The sequence below is a fragment of the Schistocerca piceifrons genome, chromosome 6 (genome assembly GCF_021461385.2).
Source record: "Schistocerca piceifrons isolate TAMUIC-IGC-003096 chromosome 6, iqSchPice1.1, whole genome shotgun sequence".
NCBI classification, from domain to species: domain Eukaryota; kingdom Metazoa; phylum Arthropoda; class Insecta; order Orthoptera; family Acrididae; genus Schistocerca; species Schistocerca piceifrons.
Window position 1 is genome coordinate 139,220,502 of NC_060143.1, and position 19,821 is coordinate 139,240,322.

At 38.7% G+C, this 19,821-nt stretch overlaps 1 protein-coding gene across 4 annotated transcripts in view; it reads right to left on the reverse strand.

Annotated features, from left to right (window-relative positions):
• The window catches only part of LOC124802542 (collagen alpha-1(IX) chain-like), a 403,811-nt gene that overhangs the window by 151,797 nt on the left and 232,193 nt on the right, over positions 1 to 19,821 (reverse strand). For 3 of the 4 annotated variants that reach the window (XM_047263402.1, XM_047263401.1, XM_047263403.1), the window contains exons 4-5: positions 581 to 754; positions 181 to 192 (exon numbers count right to left, since the gene is read on the reverse strand). In XM_047263402.1, the coding sequence (XP_047119358.1) occupies positions 181 to 192; positions 581 to 754 (186 nt within the window). The remainder of the gene's footprint in view (positions 1 to 180; positions 193 to 580; positions 755 to 19,821) is intronic. The other variant, XM_047263404.1, reaches the window with a different exon arrangement.

Genomic DNA, 19,821 nt, shown 5'->3' on the forward strand with positions numbered 1-19,821 from the left:
TGCAATGCAGAACAGTATCTAAATATAACTGTTGCAAGATAATGAGTGCTACTGAATGCCTGCATTGCAAAATGTTTTACTCTGATTTACAAAGGATTTTGTTAGAAAAGTCACTTTGCATTTTGGATAGTTGTTAATTTTATTAGAACCATTTCCTGACTCCACATTAGATATACTTACCAGCTGAGAAGTCTGCAAAAAGAAACAGAGAGAGAAAACAAAAAGTAGCGTTAGTAAACTGTACACTGCAACATGAGTAATTGGTGAACCTGAGGTGTTACACCACAGTAGTACATTTATACACAGTTAAAACTTTTGTACTATTTATTTAGTATTTGAAACCAATAAACCTTGTTTAGTTTGAGGTTATTCTCTAAACTATTGACACAAAACAATCTCTGGTTTCTATTCTAAAGTTTGTTATAACACAAAAAGCGTTTAAAATGTTGTTATGCTTTCTAACCTCTAAGTAGTTAACAGTAGATAATCACATGGCTGTTTTAAACACTAGTCTATATTAAAAGTTACATAAACACAATAGCATTTTTTTTTTAATTTCTATTTCTCAAGATTAACTCACTGGTACTGTATCTCGCCTTCCAGAAACCATCTTCGCAAGTGAAATTTGTCCATTGACATCAATTGGGCCACGTGGTTGTAGCCTCTCAACCGTAGTTTCCTCACAATCAACATAAAGGACCACTTCATTTCGATATACTCCAAAATGAATTTTGTGCCAGTTTTTGTCAAAAACCTACAAAACATTAATTTCTGTAAGTTGCAATGAATAAATACTGAAGTCATAGCAATCATTAAGTATAGGTGGCCATACTAAGTTAATATCAAATAATATCCTGACAAAGGCAATAGTATATGACTATTCTATGACATTATAACTACATTAAACTTTACAACAGTGAAATTCCAAGTGTTAAAGAATCAGAGACAAAAAATAAAAAAGAAACTGGTAAGAAATGTAAGATTCAATCAAGAATTTTTATTCACCGTACATTTTTGATGTGAGGGGAGTGCCCCCATATAATATTAAAAAGACACAATTAAAGCAAGACTTCTAGTTTCAAGTTAAAAAGAGCACTTGCGCACAATGACCACTATCATTTCTGTAGAATTTAGTAGCACAGACACAATGAATGAAATCCTATGGAGTAATTAATGTTTCCATAACAAGATAGCTACAAGCTTTTCAACTGCAAAAAATGTAAGTGGAAATTTCATAACTAATGTACAAACACAAAAAACCAGAGCGAAAAGCTAGAAGTACAATGATTTTTTTTTCAGTTGCAATGTGATGACAAGGAGTAAATAAACATTGAATATGTAAACATGAATGTGCAAAAAATTAACAGATGTGCAAAGAAACAAATAAATGTAAAACAATGATCAGACCACTAAATAAAGAACAACAGGGACAAGATACATTTAGTAAACACATGTACCCTAATAAGTACAGCAGGTTAAATGACAAAGAGGTGTTCTATCTAAACAATAGTTTCATGACTTTGAAACAAAGCACGATATTTCAGACAGGCCACTTTTAACACAGCATCCGATACCAGTGAATATCATACATACATATAGTTGTATAAAAAGGAAAATTACCAGAGCAAGCTATAAAATTATGAGACGGGGTTACTGGCAAGTATTTAGGCCTACATTTGAGAGTCTAAATTTTTGTACTTATGATACACACATGTAAGAGTACAGAATATTATCATAGCATTCAGAATTATTAGTTCCTTTTGTAGGGAGGAAGGAAGGGGAATAGTTCAGAGAAAGTTAAACAGAAATGACAGGTCACAGAGTCACCAGCATGAGAGAGAGAGAGAGAGAGAGGGGGGGGGGGAGGGGGGGGGGGAGGAGGAGAAGGAAGGTTCAAGAGACAGGGGGTTGAGGGAAAGAGGTATGAAGAGAGAAAGGAATAGTAACAGCTAACTGATTACATGGAGTACATAAATAATGCAATAATATCTCATCTTTGCCAAAAAATATTTTGGGTTACCAATAGCCAAGTAGTCAGTGGCATTTTTCATTTCTGCAAGCACATACTCTCTGCCCATTGCATTGCAAAGTGTTGGTATCTTCTCAGTATAGTTCTTAATGGAAATTCCTGTATGACATATATATGTGAAAGCTAAGCCTCATAGGTGTTCCTTCTGTTGTTTTTGTGACTCCTGTTTTGACCCTTTGTTGATCTGCTGCTAAGGTATGACAGGCAGGTGCACAAACCTGTCCTTGTGCACCTCATCATTTTTAGTGCAATTCATTACTGAACTTCACTGACATAAGGAGTGAGAGAATTTAATAGAAAACTGGGTGCTAAGGTAGAGGGCACACATCTTGAAAGACTATATTTCAAGTCTTTCTTCTAACTTCCAGAATTCATGGTTTCCTTAAATCACTTAAAGAAAATGCCTGGGTAGAGCTCGCATAATACTATGTAAAGAAGCTGGTTAAAACCCAAAATTGATAGCAGTGAGATATTTACCCCTTATTGATAGCAAGCCTGACAGCCAACTGAATGCAAATGTTGTCTACAGCCTTGCAGATGAAATAGTTTTGAGGTTGACTTACACAGTACCTCCCTCGTTCATCTGGTCTTTAAAAACCTCTGTCATTTCCACATTAAGGCTCTGCAGATGGAAGACGCTAGTTGATGTCCAGTACCGAATTCTTCCTGTGGTGAGAAGCTTGTTACAGCATGGACTTGTTGTGCCTGCTGTTTCCCACATCTATGGATAAATCTACTACTAGATGGGAGGTCTTAGTTCTACTTAGTTGTGTTACAGGTAAATCATATCATCCTTGTTTCTTTCTGTTTCACAGTCATAACTCAGTAGTCCTTTACACTCTGGGCGATAAGCAAAAGAGTAAAAGCTCAGAATAGGGTTAAGGGTAAGGAGGGAAATGAGCTGTGTCCTCTTCAGAGGAACTGTTTACATCCACATCCTTACACTCTGAACCAATGTGATGTGCATGGCACAGGGTACTTCACATTGTTCCAGTTATCAGGGCTTTCTCCTGTTTCATTTATGTATTTAGGGTGGAAAGCAAAACCACTGAAATGCCTCAGCATGCATTACAATTAGTCCAACCTTGTTTTCACCAATCCTGTGGGAGAAGTATGTAGGGAGCTGTACAAAGGGAAGTCAAATGAAAACCTTAATATTCAAATTTTTTTTATTTGAACAAAAGTTGGACACAAGTGTATCACTTTTGACATGATCTTTCTGTCATCCAGTACACTTCCTCCAACGTGTAGGAAGTGCATGTATATCTCAGGGAAAAAATATATTCTTTCGGTTTTGTGCACAGCCACTCATGCGTAACCTGCTGCACCTTATCACTGGAATGAAATTTCTTTCCTCCCATCACCTCTTTGCATTGTCCAAACTTGTGTTAATGACTTAAGAGTGAGATCTGGTGAGTATGGCAGATGTGGCACCATATCAAAGTACAAATCATTGATAGTTTCAAGTGTTGCACTGGCACTATGAGATTGAGCATTGTCATGTTGCAAAATGACACCCGCAGTCCGAAGTCCATGTCGCTTTGATCTTATTGCAGGCTGGAGCTGGTCTTTTAACATATTAGAATATGGTGCACTGGTGATGGTGTTTCCCCTAGTCGTGTAGTGGTCCAATCCAACACCAAGTATATCCAAAAACAGCATCAGCAAAACCTTTCCTACAGATGGTTGCATCCGGAACTTCTTGGGTTTTGGCATTGAGGAATGGGGCTCTTCCCTGCTTGCTCTCTTTGTTTCACATTGGTGGTAGTGTATCTAGGTTTCATGTCCTGTAACGATTCTCACAAAGAAGCCATCACCTTCTGCTTCAAAGTGTCACAAAAGTTCTTCAGAGATATCAACGGATCACTCTTTCAGTTTTGCAGTAAGCTCCTGTGGCACCCATCTTACAGGCAATTTGCAAAACTTAAGCACTTTGTGAATGATTGATGTGCTGAGTCATGACTAATGTTCAGATTTTCAGCTATTTCATCTACTGTCACATGGCGATTTTCCAGCACAATGGCTTCAGCCTCAGCAGATTATGGTGTTACAACACTGTGTGCCTGAAATGGGCAATGGGCGTGTCTCACAGAAATCACACCATTTCCAAACCTTCTAGACCACTCATATACTTGCTGCAGTAATACATTTGCATGCTGTACTTGACCTTCGTTTGCTGATCAATTTCAGTAGGTTTTGTATATTCACTGCTCAGAAAACATATGGTACCTGCTGTTCTTCCTTGGTGCATGTCGCAAGTGGGGTAGCTACTTTGAACCAGTATTGTGGCTGTGTTTCACTTTTCTGTCCTATGCTGCTGCCTGTAGGGCATTCCTTACATCATTGCTAATAGTACGGCCAACTTACAGTACAATGAGACAAAATGTAGATTTTTAATTACAATTTCAAGGTTTCATTTGATTCTGTCTCATAATAATTTCCCAGGTTCATCATCTAAAGCTGAGAATGTTTAAATGATTACTGAAAGGATAGGATAATGGGAAACGGAGGTGGTGTGTTTGTCACAGTAGACAAGAAATTCAAATCCACATAGACAGAAACTGAAGATGCATACAAGTTGTCTGGGCAAGATTCAGTATCAGAGATGAGCATAAGACCAGACCAACTCTCAAAGGGAACTAAAAACTTGACAGAAAACCTTTTTGCTAGTATGTAAGCTCCCCAGCCACACTTTAATCTTAAATGTATCTATATTATATGAAACTTAATCATTGGAGGAGACTTCAATCAAGCAACAATCAGTTGGGATGGTTGCAGTTTTGTTAGTGGTGGGTATGACAGGACATCCTGACTAACATTATTAAGTGCCTTCTCTGAAAAGTACCTAGAACATATAGTTCAGAAACTCACTCATGATGGAAATATATTGAATCTAATGGTAAGAAATAGACCTTACTGCTTTGAAGATTTCTACTTCATAATTGGCATCAGTGATCACGAGACAGTTGTGGCAACAATGAAGACAAAAAGGCAACTAAAACAAGTAGAAAGATTTATATGGTCAGAAAACTAGATAAAGAGGTGGTGGTGTCATATCTCAATGAGCAAATTCAAATATTTAACTCTGGACATGAGCATGTAATTGAACTATGGTTTGAGTTTAAAAGAAGTTGACCAAGCACCCAGTAGAACAATTCATGATTGGAGGGGTCACTGTAAGGAGAGTTCTATGGATATGCATGATAGGTTTAAAACAAAGCTTAGGACTAGAGAAGAGATGAATGAAGCATGTATGGTTGTCAGGAGGGTAATGCATGAAGCCTTCAAAAACTACTGCAGCAGAATATTATCAACATATCATTCTGGTTTCATGTAAAGGCTGTTAGTGGTACAAAACTTAGTGTCCAGGCACTGATGGATGACTCGGGGACTAATGAGAGCAGTATGAAAACGAGTTCATTTGGAGGTAGAACACAAGCTTGGATTATCTGACACATGGGGAAGGAAGTTGGCCATGTCTCTTCAAAGGAACTATCCAGGCATATGCCTACAGGAATTTAGGGAATACTCTTGAGAGTAAGAACACACCGCATTAGATTGGATGGAAAGTCATCAACAGATACAGAAGGAATAGCAACTGCTCCATGATGAAAAAATCGGTGTTTGGTGTGGTGTAACAGGAATGCACATCATTGGATCGACAATTTTTTACACTCCCTCAACACAGTCCATATAAGGAATTTTTTGATACATTTTTGTGCTCATCTCATTGAATATGAAAGGCCAAACTGCTTCTTCCAGCAAGATGAGGCGACAGGCCACACGTCTGAGGTATCCATGGAACTAGTGCATGATGTCTTCACTGAGGAACGAACTGCCAGCAAACATTTATGGCCACCATGTTAGCTGGATCTAACATGCGATTTTTACCTGGGGGGGACACTTGAATAGCGAGTCTATGAATCGAATTCACACGCAGTACTGCAAATGAAAGATAACATTAGCCGTGAAGCTGCCACCATCAATATCCAAACCTTACACCGGGTATATCTGAATATGCTTAGACGTGCGCAGCTGTGTTCTGGTGCTGCAGGGGATCACTTTCAACACCTTATATAAATGTATTTTTCACTGTAAATAAATGGTAAGTCTATTTCAGATCTTCGTTTGCGTAATTTCACTGGATTTCCTTTATACTTACACAAGCTACTTTTATCTGTGATACCCAGTATAACTATGTATATCTGAGACCTCTCCCTTAGTAAAAAGGAAGGAAGATTGGGATTAACGTTTCATCGACATCGACGTCTTTAGAGATGGAGCACAAGCTCGGATTGTGTCTAGGATGGGGAAGGAAATCGGCCATGACCTTTCGAAAGAAACATCCCGGCACTTGCCTCGAGTGTCGACCTCCCAAATGCGAGTCCACTGCGCCAGCTACCCTTTCGCCGTAATTTATCAGTAGATGTGAGAAACAGCATACATTATTAAGTCCTAGTTGCAATGAGCTTCTCACCCATGGAAGAACTCAGCTCTGGGGATCAATTACCAACTTCCAGCTGCAGAACCTTAATGTGGAAGTGACAGAACTTTCTAGGTTAAAGAGCGGATGACAGAATACTTCACATGCAGGGAAATGGCCAACAACTGCACTCACGTGACTGTCGCCTTGCTATCGACATGGCATAAAAAAATGCCGAGTCAGCGGCGAATAAACACCTGTGTAAGTAAAAGCTAGCCAGGTATGAGAAGCACTCAGTTTCTGGAGGTTCCCTGCAAGCTTATTTAAGCATGTCGACAGTTCATCGATCCTGGGAATCGAACATCTCGACTGATACTGGAAAAATATTCGTCCCGGTCCTGGGAAAGCCAAGACTTTCGAGAATGTTTCAATTTCAATTTTAATCTCGGATAACAAATGACAAAAGAAACACGTGATGCAATTAAAAATTAGCAGTCTTCTGATTTCTCCCTTACTTGTACTGTGAAACTTTGATTTTTGCCAATTTTCATGACTCTATGTCAAGAGGGAGCACACTACACTTGCGTCTAGGGGACGCCAAAGAATTGGCTTTGCTGATTGGCCACGTCGTGCCACGACGTCGTTTCCCACACCAGCCAATCCAGATCGTTGCTACTTTCTGAAACGCGCTGTTCTTTAAACGAGGCCATTCGTCTGTCCGCTGTCGATACATTGTGTGGGTAACTCGTTATGGTACTTCACTGTTGTGTGTTCTAGGCCTATGTCTATAATGGCAGATTGCAACATGTGTTTTGTGTGCGATAAAGCATTTCAGCTTCGAAAAACTTTATACGCGCATATCAGAAAAATGCATGTAGGGCCAAATACAGAAGGTAAGATTAAGTGCCCACAAGACGCCTGCAGCTATTCCTTCAATACATTGGCTAGTTTGAGAGCACATGTGGAGAAAAAGCACATGGTTCGAACTGCAGATGAAAAGATTGTATTCCAGTCAATGGACGGTAAGAAACACCGCATAATAATAAGTTTTTACTATTGAATAGTAGGAATGTTTCTGGTAAAACTACAGAATTTCGTTCTTTGTGCATTCAGTAATCTGGTGCAATGTTGTACTGCAAAGTTTCTTTCCGTTCACATGAAAGGATTATTTGTATTAACGTCCTAGTCTTAGAAGACAATACATTAAAGTCACAATCATTGTAATCCACAATGGGTAATTAATAAACTTTATTTTTACTGTCCATAAATTGTGTAGAAGCTGTTCCCCCCCCGTATCGCTCAGCGCATGGAACCCAGATTGGAATCCAGTTTCATGTGTAACAGATTTCTCTTAGCAAAAGGAACAATTTAGACATACCTGGAGATAATGAGCAAATTCTGAAGCTGTGGGAAGAAATTGCTGTCACTTGTTAACTCTCGCTCCAAGAAAGGTTGTCAACACTGTGCCAGCAATGAGAACGTGCCATTTCAACGAACATCTAATAAACAGAACTTCAGTCCAAAAAGTGTCTTTGGTAAACCAACCTTGGCTCCTTGGCTGAAAAGTCAATTGTTGCTAGTGCTTTGGTGCAACCTGACAGTGAGGTGTTGAGTGTACATGTTGGCTTTGATCACACATACTCTAAGAATTAAATTTATCTGTCCTACAGTTGTGTGTGCATGTTTGTGTATCATGGTTTATAGGCCTACTGGGGAAACTAGCCATGTAAAAAAAATGAGTAATGCATCATACTCGGTACCTCAGGGTGATGTGGAAATCCGAGTGTACTTAATAAAGAAAATGTCACTGTTTGTGTGTTTCTTTTGACTCATTTATCCTATTGCATATAGTTAACAAAATGTAACTGAAATATCTACTTAACTATAACATTAATTGGACTATGTACATAGTCATTTCAAGTGGTTTTCATATTTTTCACAGGTAAAGTATGAGTATTCACCAGAATGCTACAGTACGAATGTTTTCCAGTTGACAGCTGAATGCAGTCAAAAAGCAAAATTTGCTCGAACAAGCCAAAAATTGTTTATTCAGTTCCAGTTATTATTTTTTATATTAAAACAGTCCCTGAGAATCTATTTTGCTGACTTTCTTGGTCTAATTTTCTATATATTATCATGTCGGTTACGACATGCTTGGTGATGGATGTTTTGTCACCAGGCATATGGCATCAGATGTGTGGCTTTTAGTGACAATACTGCAGTCTATGTGTTAACAGCTTTTCGGGACCTTGAGCATGAAGTATATGCAACTGGAAGTCTTGTTTAAAAAGTGCAGGCAAAATTCTAATGTCTGTCTGAGGAATTTTCCTTTAATGGAATGTTTTTTCCCAATAATTCAGTTAATGTCTGCTAATTACTTAACCTGATAAGTGCTGTGAGGCTAACACCAGCCACAGCAGAGCTGTCTGCCATGGCTGCTGGCAACTTTGCGACATTTAAGGGATAATATACAAAAGTGGGCTGTGCAAGACGTTCAACCTAGTTTTCTTTGGTTAAAGCAATTAAAAGCAAACTTGTGAATCATGTTAAAAATCACATACTCCTCACCATAATTTAAATGTTTACATTGAAATGGTTCGGACATGTGCATAATAGATGGAAATGTTATATTTTCTTGAAACCTTAAGAGCCAAACCTGTCAGTTGAATTAACATATGAGTAAACCCATCACAATAGCACTATGTTATGCACCAATTAGCTGCAGTTACAGGATAAGTAAACATGTACAGAAAACTTTTCATATAAATTTTATTATAAAGCTTGCAGAAGTTATAGAAAAGATGGACAAAAAGCTAAACTTGTGTAGGCATCATTGTAAATACATTTTTACTTCAAGAAAGCTGAATAGGATAATTATCTCAAGATGCCTTAAATTGCATGACATACAGGGTTATTACAAATGATTGAAGCGATTTCACAGCTCTACAATAACTTTATTATTTGAGATATTTTCACAATGCTTTGCACACACATACAAAAACTCAAAAAGTTTTTTTAGGCATTCACAAATGTTCGATATGTGCCCCTTTAGTGATTCGGCAGACATCAAGCCGATAATCAAGTTCCTCCCACACTCGGCGCAGCATGTCCCCATCAATTAGTTCGAAAACATTGTTGATGCAAGCTCGCAGTTCTGGCACGTTTCTTGGTAGAGGAGGTTTAAACACTGAATCTTTCACATCACTATGCGTGAAACTTGCCCGCACGCGTTCAACCGTTTCTTCGCTCACTGCAGGCCGACCCGTTGATTTCCCCTTACAGAGGCATCCAGAAGCTTTAAACTGCGCATACCATCACCGAATGGAGTTAGCAGTTGGTGAATCTTTGTTGAACTTCGTCCTGAAGTGTCGTTGCACTGTTATGACTGACTGATGTGAGTGCATTTCAAGCACGACATACGCTTTCTCGACTACTGTCGCCATTTTGTCTCACTTCGCTCTCGAGCACTCTGGCGGCAGAAACCTGAAGTGCGGCTTCAGCCGAACAAAACTTTATGAGTTTTTCTACGTATCTGTAGTATGTCGTGACCATATGTCAATGAATGGAGCTACAGTGAATTTATGAAATCGCTTCAATCATTTGTAATAGCCCTGTATATCACCAATCAGGTATTTTCTGTTGGAGAAATAGTCTGATTATTCAGAAATTTTTCATTGGTTCTTGTGAAAAACCTTGTATCAAACAGCTGTTTTTCTATGATCAATCCATTATTACACGCATGTAGTTTTGGTGACCCAATGGCAGCCATCTTAAGGCTTTATGCAAACCACCAGATAAACATGTCTACATAGTTGGTCTGCATTGTGCAGTCCCAGCAGTTTTTTAATTAGATTCTGTGAATGTCTCCTTCAGTTCCATGTGGATGCCTCTGACATAAAAGTATTATGATAATTTTATTAAATGCTTTCTTGCTGTGTTGACCTATATCAATGGTGACAAGAAAATTTTTACTGGATCGGGATTTGAACCTGTGTCTCCTGCTCTCAAGGCAGTTGCACTGACTACTTCACTACCCAGACACAGTGCCCATCATGACTATGTGAATTACCTCAGCAAGTCTCCCATCTGACCCAAAATTCCATATGTCACTACTACTGCAGTAGTATCCTCACTACAGCAGTCCATCTCACTCGCCGTATCCATGAGATACTCCTGCAAATGGCTCTGAGTGTATGAGTGCATCTGAACTGAAGAAAGTTCCCCAAAGCCAAGCTAGGCTATGTATAGATACAACTGTATGCATGGTGACTGTTCTTTCAGATGTCTGAAAGAATGGATACCCTGCATATAATTCTAGAAATATAACTAGTTGTCTTATGACTGAGGTGTCCACGTTAGTCTGAAGAAGTCTGTGAAATCTAGTAAAAAAACTGGTGGCACCTGCATAATGCAGACCAACTATGTGATATATTTATCTGGTGGTTTATGTATAGCCTTAATATGAATAGGATGCCGAAACTAGTTGCATATCGTAAAGGGTTTATAAAAAGAAAAACCGCTGTTTGGTACAAGGTTTTTCACAAGAATATGAAGCCAGCTGCAGTCCTATATCCCACCTCTGATGGATTCACAAAAAGAAGAAAAAATCATTCATTGCCCTAAGAATTCCTCCAAAAATATTACCCATTACATGGAATGACCAGATGCTGCATTCAGAACAAGAATTTTGGAGACCTATGCAGGACCAATGCCTGGTAAGTGCTAGATAAAAATATGACCTCTTCCAACACCTCTTCATTTTCTACCTCGTTTTCATTTTCTTCTTCTTCACCTAACTCTGAATTACTGTCATGGCTGCTATATAATCTGGATAAAAGCCCAACTCGGCATTGTAGCCGGTTACTTTCTGTAGAAGAGGGAAAAAGGAAGGCAGAAGTCCTAAATTTTGCATTTAAGAACTTGTTCACACAGGGTGACCAAACAGACAAACTTGATTTTGCCCATCACACAGATTGGTATGTGATTGATCTTGAACATAGCATCAGAGCTCACTCCCCAGTATTTACAAGAATTAGGTGACTTGTGTGCACAGATGTGGTGCCAATTCCCTTCAGCGAACTATCAAGGCTTTGTTGATTCCGTGCAAAAATGCATCATCACTGTTATCTGTGCTGAAGATAGACATACCGGCTATTAGGTAGGTGGTCAAAATGTTCTGGTTAATCAATGTGTGTAACTGTACTTAGTCAAGGATAGACTGTAGCCATTCATCGAGTTGATCACTTATTTTCATTTCTTTATGAGAATATAACATCGTTTTAATCTATAGGAACAGGAAACAGTTCGTTAGAGAAATCCCACAAGCAGTATGGTGGGGTCAGTCTGGCCCCAAACTTACCTGCTCTAAACACAACCACTTGGTTTTACAGTTCAGAGTGCAAAGTATGCAGACCTACAGCACTACAATTTTACAAGCATTCAGTCCAAAGATAAACAAAATTCCCTGGCATCCGTATTAACCCACCACACTGGTCATGAGTTAGATAGGCTACACCTGATGACTTGGCAGACATTTGTAAAAGAAAGAAATGAAGGTAGTTAACTGAGGTGATGGAAAAAAAGAGGCAAGTGAAAGTAAACAGTAAGTATCATTGAAGTAAAGATGCACTTGAAAATTGCATGTTGTTGTTGTTGTTGTTGTTGTGGTCTTCAGTCCTGAGACTGGTTTGATGCAGCTCTCCATGCTACTCTATCCTGTGCAAGCTTTTTCATCTCCCAGTACCTACTGCAACCTACATCCTTCTGAATCTGCTTAGTGTATTCATCTCTTGGTCTCCCTCTACGATTTTTACCCTCCACGCTGCCCTCCAATACTAAATTGGTGATCCATTGATGCCTCAGAACATGTCCTACCAACCGATCCCTTCTTCTGGTCAAGTTGTGCCACAAACTTCTCTTCTCCCCAATCCTATTCAATACTTCCTCATTAGTTATGTGATCTACCCATCTAATCTTCAGCATTCTTCTGTAGCACCACATTTCAAAAGCTTCTATTCTCTTCTTGTCCAAACTATTTATCGTCCACGTTTCACTTCCATACATGGCTACACTCCATACGAATACTTTCAGAAATGACTTCCTGACACTTAAATCAATACTGGATGTTTACAAATTTCTTTTCTTCAGAAACGCTTTCCTTGCCATTGCCAGCCTACATTTTATATCCTCTCTACTTCGACCATCATCAGTTATTTTGCTCCCCAAATAGCAAAACTCCTTTACTACTTTAAGTGCCTCATTTCCTAATCTAATTCCCTCAGCATCAACCGACTTAATTAGACTACATTCCATTATCCTTGTTTTGCTTTTGTTGATGTTCATCTTATATCCTCCTTTCAAGACACTGTCCATTCCATTCAACTGCTCTTCCAAGTCCTTTGCTGTCTATGACAGAATTACAATGTCATCAGCGAACCTCAAAGTTTTTATTTCTTCTCCATGAAGTTTAATACCTACTCCGAATTTTTCTTTTGTTTCCTTTACTGCTTGCTCAATATACAGATTGAACAAGATCAGGGAGAGGCTACAACCCTGTCTTACTCCCTTCCCAACCACAGCTTCCCTTTCATGTCCCTCGAATCTTATAACTGCCATCTGGTTTCTGTACAAATTGTAAATAGCCTTTCGCTCCCTGTATTTTACCCCTGCCACCTTTAGAATTTGAAAGAGAGTATTCCAGTCAACAGTCAAAAGCTTTCTCTAAGTCTACAAATGCTAGAAATGTAGGTTTGCCTTTTCTTAACCTTTCTTCTAAGATAAGTCGTAAGGTCAGTATTGCCTCACGTGTTCCAGTGTTTCTACGGAATCCAAACTGATCTTCCCCGAGGTTGGCTTCTACTAGTTTTTCCATTCTTCTGTAAAGAATTCGTGTTAGTATTTTGCAGCTGTGACTTATTAAACTGATAGTTCGGTAATTTTCACATCTGTCAACACCTGCTTTCTTTGGGATTGGAATTATTATATTCTTCTTGAAGTCTGAGGGTATTTCGCCTGTTTCATACATCTTGCTCACCAGATGGTAGAGTTTTGTCAGGACTGGCTCTCCCAAGGCCGTCAGTAGTTCCAATGGAATGTTGTCTACTCTGGGGGCCTTGTTTCGACTCAGGTCTTTCAGTGCTCTGTCAAACTCTTCACGCAGTATCATATCTCCCATTTCATCTTCATCTACATCCTCTTCCATTTCCATAATATTGTCCTCAAGTACATCGCCCTTGTATAGACGCTCTATATACTCCTTCCACCTTTCTGCTTTCCCTTCTTTGCTTAGAACTGGGTTTCCATCTGAGCTCTTGATATTCATACAAGTCGTTCTCTTATCTCCAAAGGTCTCTTTAATTTTCCTGTAGGCAGTATCTATCTTACCCCTAGTGAGATAGGCCTCTACATCCTTACATTTGTCCTCTAGCCATCCCTGCTTAGCCATTTTGCACTTCCTGTCGATCTCATTTTTGAGACGTTTGTATTCCTTTTTGCCTGCTTCATTTACTGCATTTTTATATTTTCTCCTTTCATCAATTAAATTCAATATTTCTTCTGTTACCCAAGGATTTCTACTAGCCCTCGTCTTTTTACCTACTTGATCCTCTGCTGCCTTCGCTACTTCATGCCTCAAAGCTACCCATTCTTCTTCTACTGTATTTCTTTCCCCCATTCCTGTCAATTGTTCCCTTATGCTCTCCCTGAAACTATGTACAACCTCTGGTTCTTTCAGTTTATCCAGGTCCCATCTCCTTAAATTCCCACCTTTTTGCAGTTTCTCCAGTTTTAATCTACAGGTCATAACTAATAGATTGTGGTCAGAATCCACATCTGCCCCTGGAAATGTCTTACAATTTAAAACCTGGTTCCTAAATCTCTGTCTTACCATTATATAATCTATCTGATACCTTTTATTATCTCCAGGGTTCTTCCATGTATACAACCTTCTTTCATGATTCTTAAACCAAGTGTTAGTTATGATTATGTTGTGCTCTGTGCAGAATTCTACCAGGCGGCTTCCTCTTTCATTTCTTAGCCCCAATCCATATTCACCCACTATGTTTCCTTCTCTCCCTTTTCCTACACTCGAATTCTAGTCACCCATGACTATTAAATTTTCGTCTCCCTTCACAATCTGAATAATTTCTTTTATTTCATCATACATTTCTTCAATTTCTTCGTCATCTGCAGAGCCAGTTGGCATATAAACTTGTACTACTGTAGTAGGTGTGGGCTTCGTATCTATCTTGGCCACAATGATGCGTTCACTATGCTGTTTGTAGTAGCTTACCCGCATTCCTATTTTCCTATTCATTATTAAACTTACTCCTGCATTACCCCTATTTGATTTTGTGTTTATAACCCTGTAGTCACCTGACCAGAAGTCTTGTTCCTCCTGCCACCGAACTTCACTAATTCCCACTATATCTAACTTCAACCTATCCATTTCCCTTTTTAAATTTTCTAACCTACCTGCCCGATTAAGGGATCTGACATTCCACGCTCCGATCCGTAGAACGCCAGTTTTCTTTCTCCTGATAACGACATCCTCTTGAGTAGTCCCCGCCCGGAGATCCGAATAGGGGACTATTTTACCTCCGGAATATTTTACCCAAGAGGACGCCATCATCATTTAATCATACAGTAAAGCTGCATGCCCTCGGGAAAAATTACGGCTGTAGTTTCCCCTTGCTTTCAGCCGTTCGCAGTACCAGCACAGCAAGGCCGTTTTGATTATTGTTACAAGGCCAGATCAGTCAATCATCCAGACTGTTGCCCTTGCAACTACTGAAAAGGCTGCTGCCCCTCTTCAGGAACCACACGTTTGTCTGGCCTCTCAACAGATACCCCTCCATTGTGGTTGCACCTACGGTACGGCTATCTGTATCGCTGAGGCATGCAAGCCTCCCCACCAACGGCAAGGTCCATGGTTCATGGGGGGGGGGGGGGGGGGGGGAATTGCATAAAGGAAGTAAATTTTGTGAATTAATTGGAATACATTTCAAAATCTTGCGGCGTACAGAAACAACTAACTTTCAGTTTATTTAAATAACATTACTATTTGCCTAAATAAACACTTGCATAATATTGTACATACATTTTCAATAAAAATGTTTTAGTTGCCAGCAGCTTTTCAAGAAGTAATGTATCTTATACAAATTCATCCAACCAAATACAGTAATAAATTGTAAAGTGAAAGAGTTAAAATGATTGTTTTGATAGTTTTCTGTAAAGTGATCGGAATAATGGTGTTAACCCATTCTACAGAAATTCTGGAAGTGCTTCTTAGTATTTCAGCAGGTTATATGATTCATGTTTTATGTACTTCTAAATTATTCATAAATTAAGTGAACACACTGAAAACAGAAAAAAATATAATAATTCAATTAAAAATAAATAAAATAAATACAAGCCTAACCACTAGCAGGACAATGAAACAAAAAATAAAGATTGAATTTCCATGTACAATGTACAATTACATCTGTATAGGAAGTTACTTTTATTTTTTTTAAATAAATGCAAAAGGAAATAGTGTACAAGAATTAAATAATTATGGGTAAAATCATCAGAAAATGTTAAGCAAACAACAGTATATGTTTTAGTCACTTTTGACGACTAATTAGTAATGCATTTCAGACATTTCCCATCACCAGAATATCTGTCCAGAAACATCACAAAATATGTATGACATTAAGTGTACTTACATTCATAGGCAAATAAGTTAACATACCAGAAAAAAAAACTTTACTTCAGAGTATCATCCCAGGTATTATCTATCATAACTTTGGAGCTCTCAACTCACAGCATTCTGCCATCACATAATTAGCTGCTATAACATACCACTAACTGACTTGGTTGTAGAAGTGCTGAGTTCATTTGTCATATTTTGACAGATAATTAACAAAAATCAATTGAAAAACCATAAAAACAGTACATCACGCTAAATGACTCTTTTATTCCTTTAGGAAAACTAATAATCACAGTTGAGAGTACAAAGATCACATTGGAACAAAAGTACAGTTTTAATACAGGTGGTATGGGCAAGAGACGGAGGGAAGGGAAGGGACAAGGGGGATGTGGTGAGAGGCTTCCAAATTAATCTCAGCTTATGTAAATGAGAACCAGCAATCTGGTATTAATAAACTTAAAATAGGGAATAGAGACTTACTGTAAGCCTACTAGGTATTGTGCATACACATAATAAGCTGAAATAAGGTGAAATTTCTTTAAAGTGCATAAACAGGCTATTAAATTATTCCAGCACTTAGGTAATAACACACAATATATTCAATATAATGTTATTCGAGCATGGAGAAGACATCAGCCTCTGTCAAACAGTAGTAAGTCACATATTTAGCTTTTTTTTGTTTTCATAGTTTAATTCTTAAGTTAGAGAGAGAGAGAGAGAGAGAGAGAGAGAGAGAGAGTGTGTGTGTGTGTGTGTGTGTGTGTGTGTGTGTGTGTGTGTGTGTGTGTGTGTACACAAGAGGAGCTGGCTGCAGTTCATGATCAGCTGAAGGTGCTTTTAACTATGGTCAGCTGTCTTCAGGCTGCTGCATTCTGGTGTAATGGTGGCGAAGAAACTGGTGCATTGCTTGGAACAGCTCAGGTATCATTTGTTCCACCATAGGCTCTGCTGTTGAGGCACCTTCTAGTGTATCTGATGCGGTGGGTCTGCCCTGACCATAGAGTGAGTGGCGGTCAGTAATACATTTGCATCACTTGAGCCAAAGGGTCAACACTGTGACAGATCATTGGGACGGGGGAAGGGGGGGGGCGAGGGGGGGGGGGGGATGGATTGCTCATGGTAAAGTGAGCATTCATGATCAAGGAAAGATGTAAGCAGAACACGGATTAAAGGGTCAGTGGAAGGAGGGTTGGGGCATGGAGGTGTACAAAATAAGAGGAGAAGAGAGGAATATCTTTGTTTGATTGTGGAACTACACTCCAGAAAATACCCTCTATATGTGTTGATGGCTATCGATGTCAACACTAATAGGTAAATTTGGATATCATCTTATAATGATTGGTATTGGCAGTCATTTGGAGTAGTTTGGTGGTCTTTGTGATACTAGTCTGCCCTGTGATTTTGGAATCAGCTGAAGGCCTTTTTCCTTCTACACTTGTTTTGATAATGTTTTTTATCCTCATGATTATTATTGAATTGTGTGTGTTTGCATATTCAGCAAAGCATGATATTTTTTATAATGTTTGAATTCTTTGTAGTGTTAGGCATGTAATACATGTATTGACTATCTATGCAAATTCCCAGTTGGAAGTAAGTTTGCTATTAATTCAGATAGAACACTGCTGTATAAACTAGGATCATGTCTTATGACATGTAGTCCGTAATCTTGTCATAATGCTGTGACAATCTCTTTTTGTTTTGTATTTATTATGACTCAAAACCACCCCCTGTCCCCTTGCCACTACCATTTAGTCACTATTTATTTTACTTATACCCATGACCACACCTCCTCACCTTCCCATTCCTCTTGCACAATCCAATCCCCCCCCCCCCTCCTCCCAAACAAACATTCTGTATATGAAATTAGGTCATATCTATTGAAGAAATCATCAGCGAAGTCATGAGGACAAAGACAAAGCATGGCTTCCATTCTGTGGTGCAATGGGTAAGTTAGAGTGTAAACAGGCAAGGAATCAGAGGAGTCTTTTTGTCACCAAGGAAAATTAAAGAAAGGTTGTGACCTGACAAATATACTCTCAGGCTCAGTGTACCAGGGATTTATATCATTCCTTGTGAGTATGGTATCAGCTATGTGGGACAGCCTATGCAAACTACTGCTAATTGCTGTGTTGATCATCACCTCAAGCATGAAAAAAACTGAAAATCAGTAGTTTTTGAGAACTGTTTAGTGAGTAAATGCAAGGTAGCCTTTAATCAGATGAGGATCTGGCCCATATTTCTAGCTGTTGTGTCTCTGTAATTACAGAAGCAGCTGAAATTAGACTGTATGATCACAACAATACACACACTGGCTATGTAATTATCAGTTTATTTATTTGCTATTTTCTAATACAAGAACAGACCACATGCTGCACATGAGGCAGTATATAAGAATATAACACAATATTTTCACACAATTTCAAATTAATTAGTATAATTGAGCAATGCATGTAAGCATGCACTTCGGAAAGAAGAATTACAGAGAAAAACTTCACATAGTTCACCACCTATTACAAGTGACGGCACTGCAAGCTATGCTGGACAGCTTGCAAAAATGTGACCTATGGATGCAGAGGGTGTTGCTTTAGCATATGCTTTCTCCATGATGTAATTTAGCCAACTGAATTGTGTCCACTGGGCATAAGTGTGAACCTCATTAATTTTATGACAGTCAGTCTTGGCCCCTGACAATAGTGATGGAGGCAATAATCAAACGCATGGGATTCTATTCAGATTTGATGTGGAATCTTATGAGAGAACTTTTTATCAACGTGAATAAGATTATTGCGTAAAAGTGATAGTTTGACATCTTACAGAAGCCTCCTCATTGTCCTTGACTTTTACACTCTCATGTCAATCTATTAACCCCCTAATTTCATTTGGTGTTAATAAGAAGTGTGAATTTAGGATTATTTGTGAAATTAAATGCCATAATACTTGCATAGACTGTTTCTCTGCCTAAGATTCAGAACAGAAATTTACATTCTGGTGCAAAATTAGAATTTTATCCATGATGGATGGTGCTGATCTCCATGACTGTTCCTTTATTTAACACCCTGTAGTCTAACAGGTTGCTGACAGGCACCAGACAGAAAACTGGAAACCCCAGATATTAAATAAATGTAACTACTTCTGAAACAGTGATTTACTGCTTTACTGCCAGATGGAGTTCTACTCCACAGACAGCCACTGCCAATGGGTCTGAAGATGACCACATAAGTGGTTGAAACCAACGCCCACAAATAAATTCAAATTGTGATCGAGAATGATTCAAAGTAAATTATCCAAAATAAATATAAAGTAAAAGAGTATCCCATTAGCCTCCTCTCCTATAATTAATCATAATGTTTGGACTCAAGGATGCATGTACTGGATAACAGTAATGTTCATATGAGACAGACTGGGAATGAGGGGAGTGTCGCTCAGACCACAAGTTGAGAGAAATCCACCTGTATTGAACACTGATGCAATTCATTCTGGAGTATCACTTGAATTTTTGGGATCCCCACCAGGTCAGTTTAAGGAAGAAACCAAGCAGTTCAGAAGTGGGCTTCTAGATTTCTTACTGGTAGGGTCAATCAACATGCAAGTATTATGGAGATGCTTCATGAACTCAAATGTGAAAACCTTGGACAAACATGTTCTTTACATGGAACACTATTGAGAAAATTTAGAGAAATG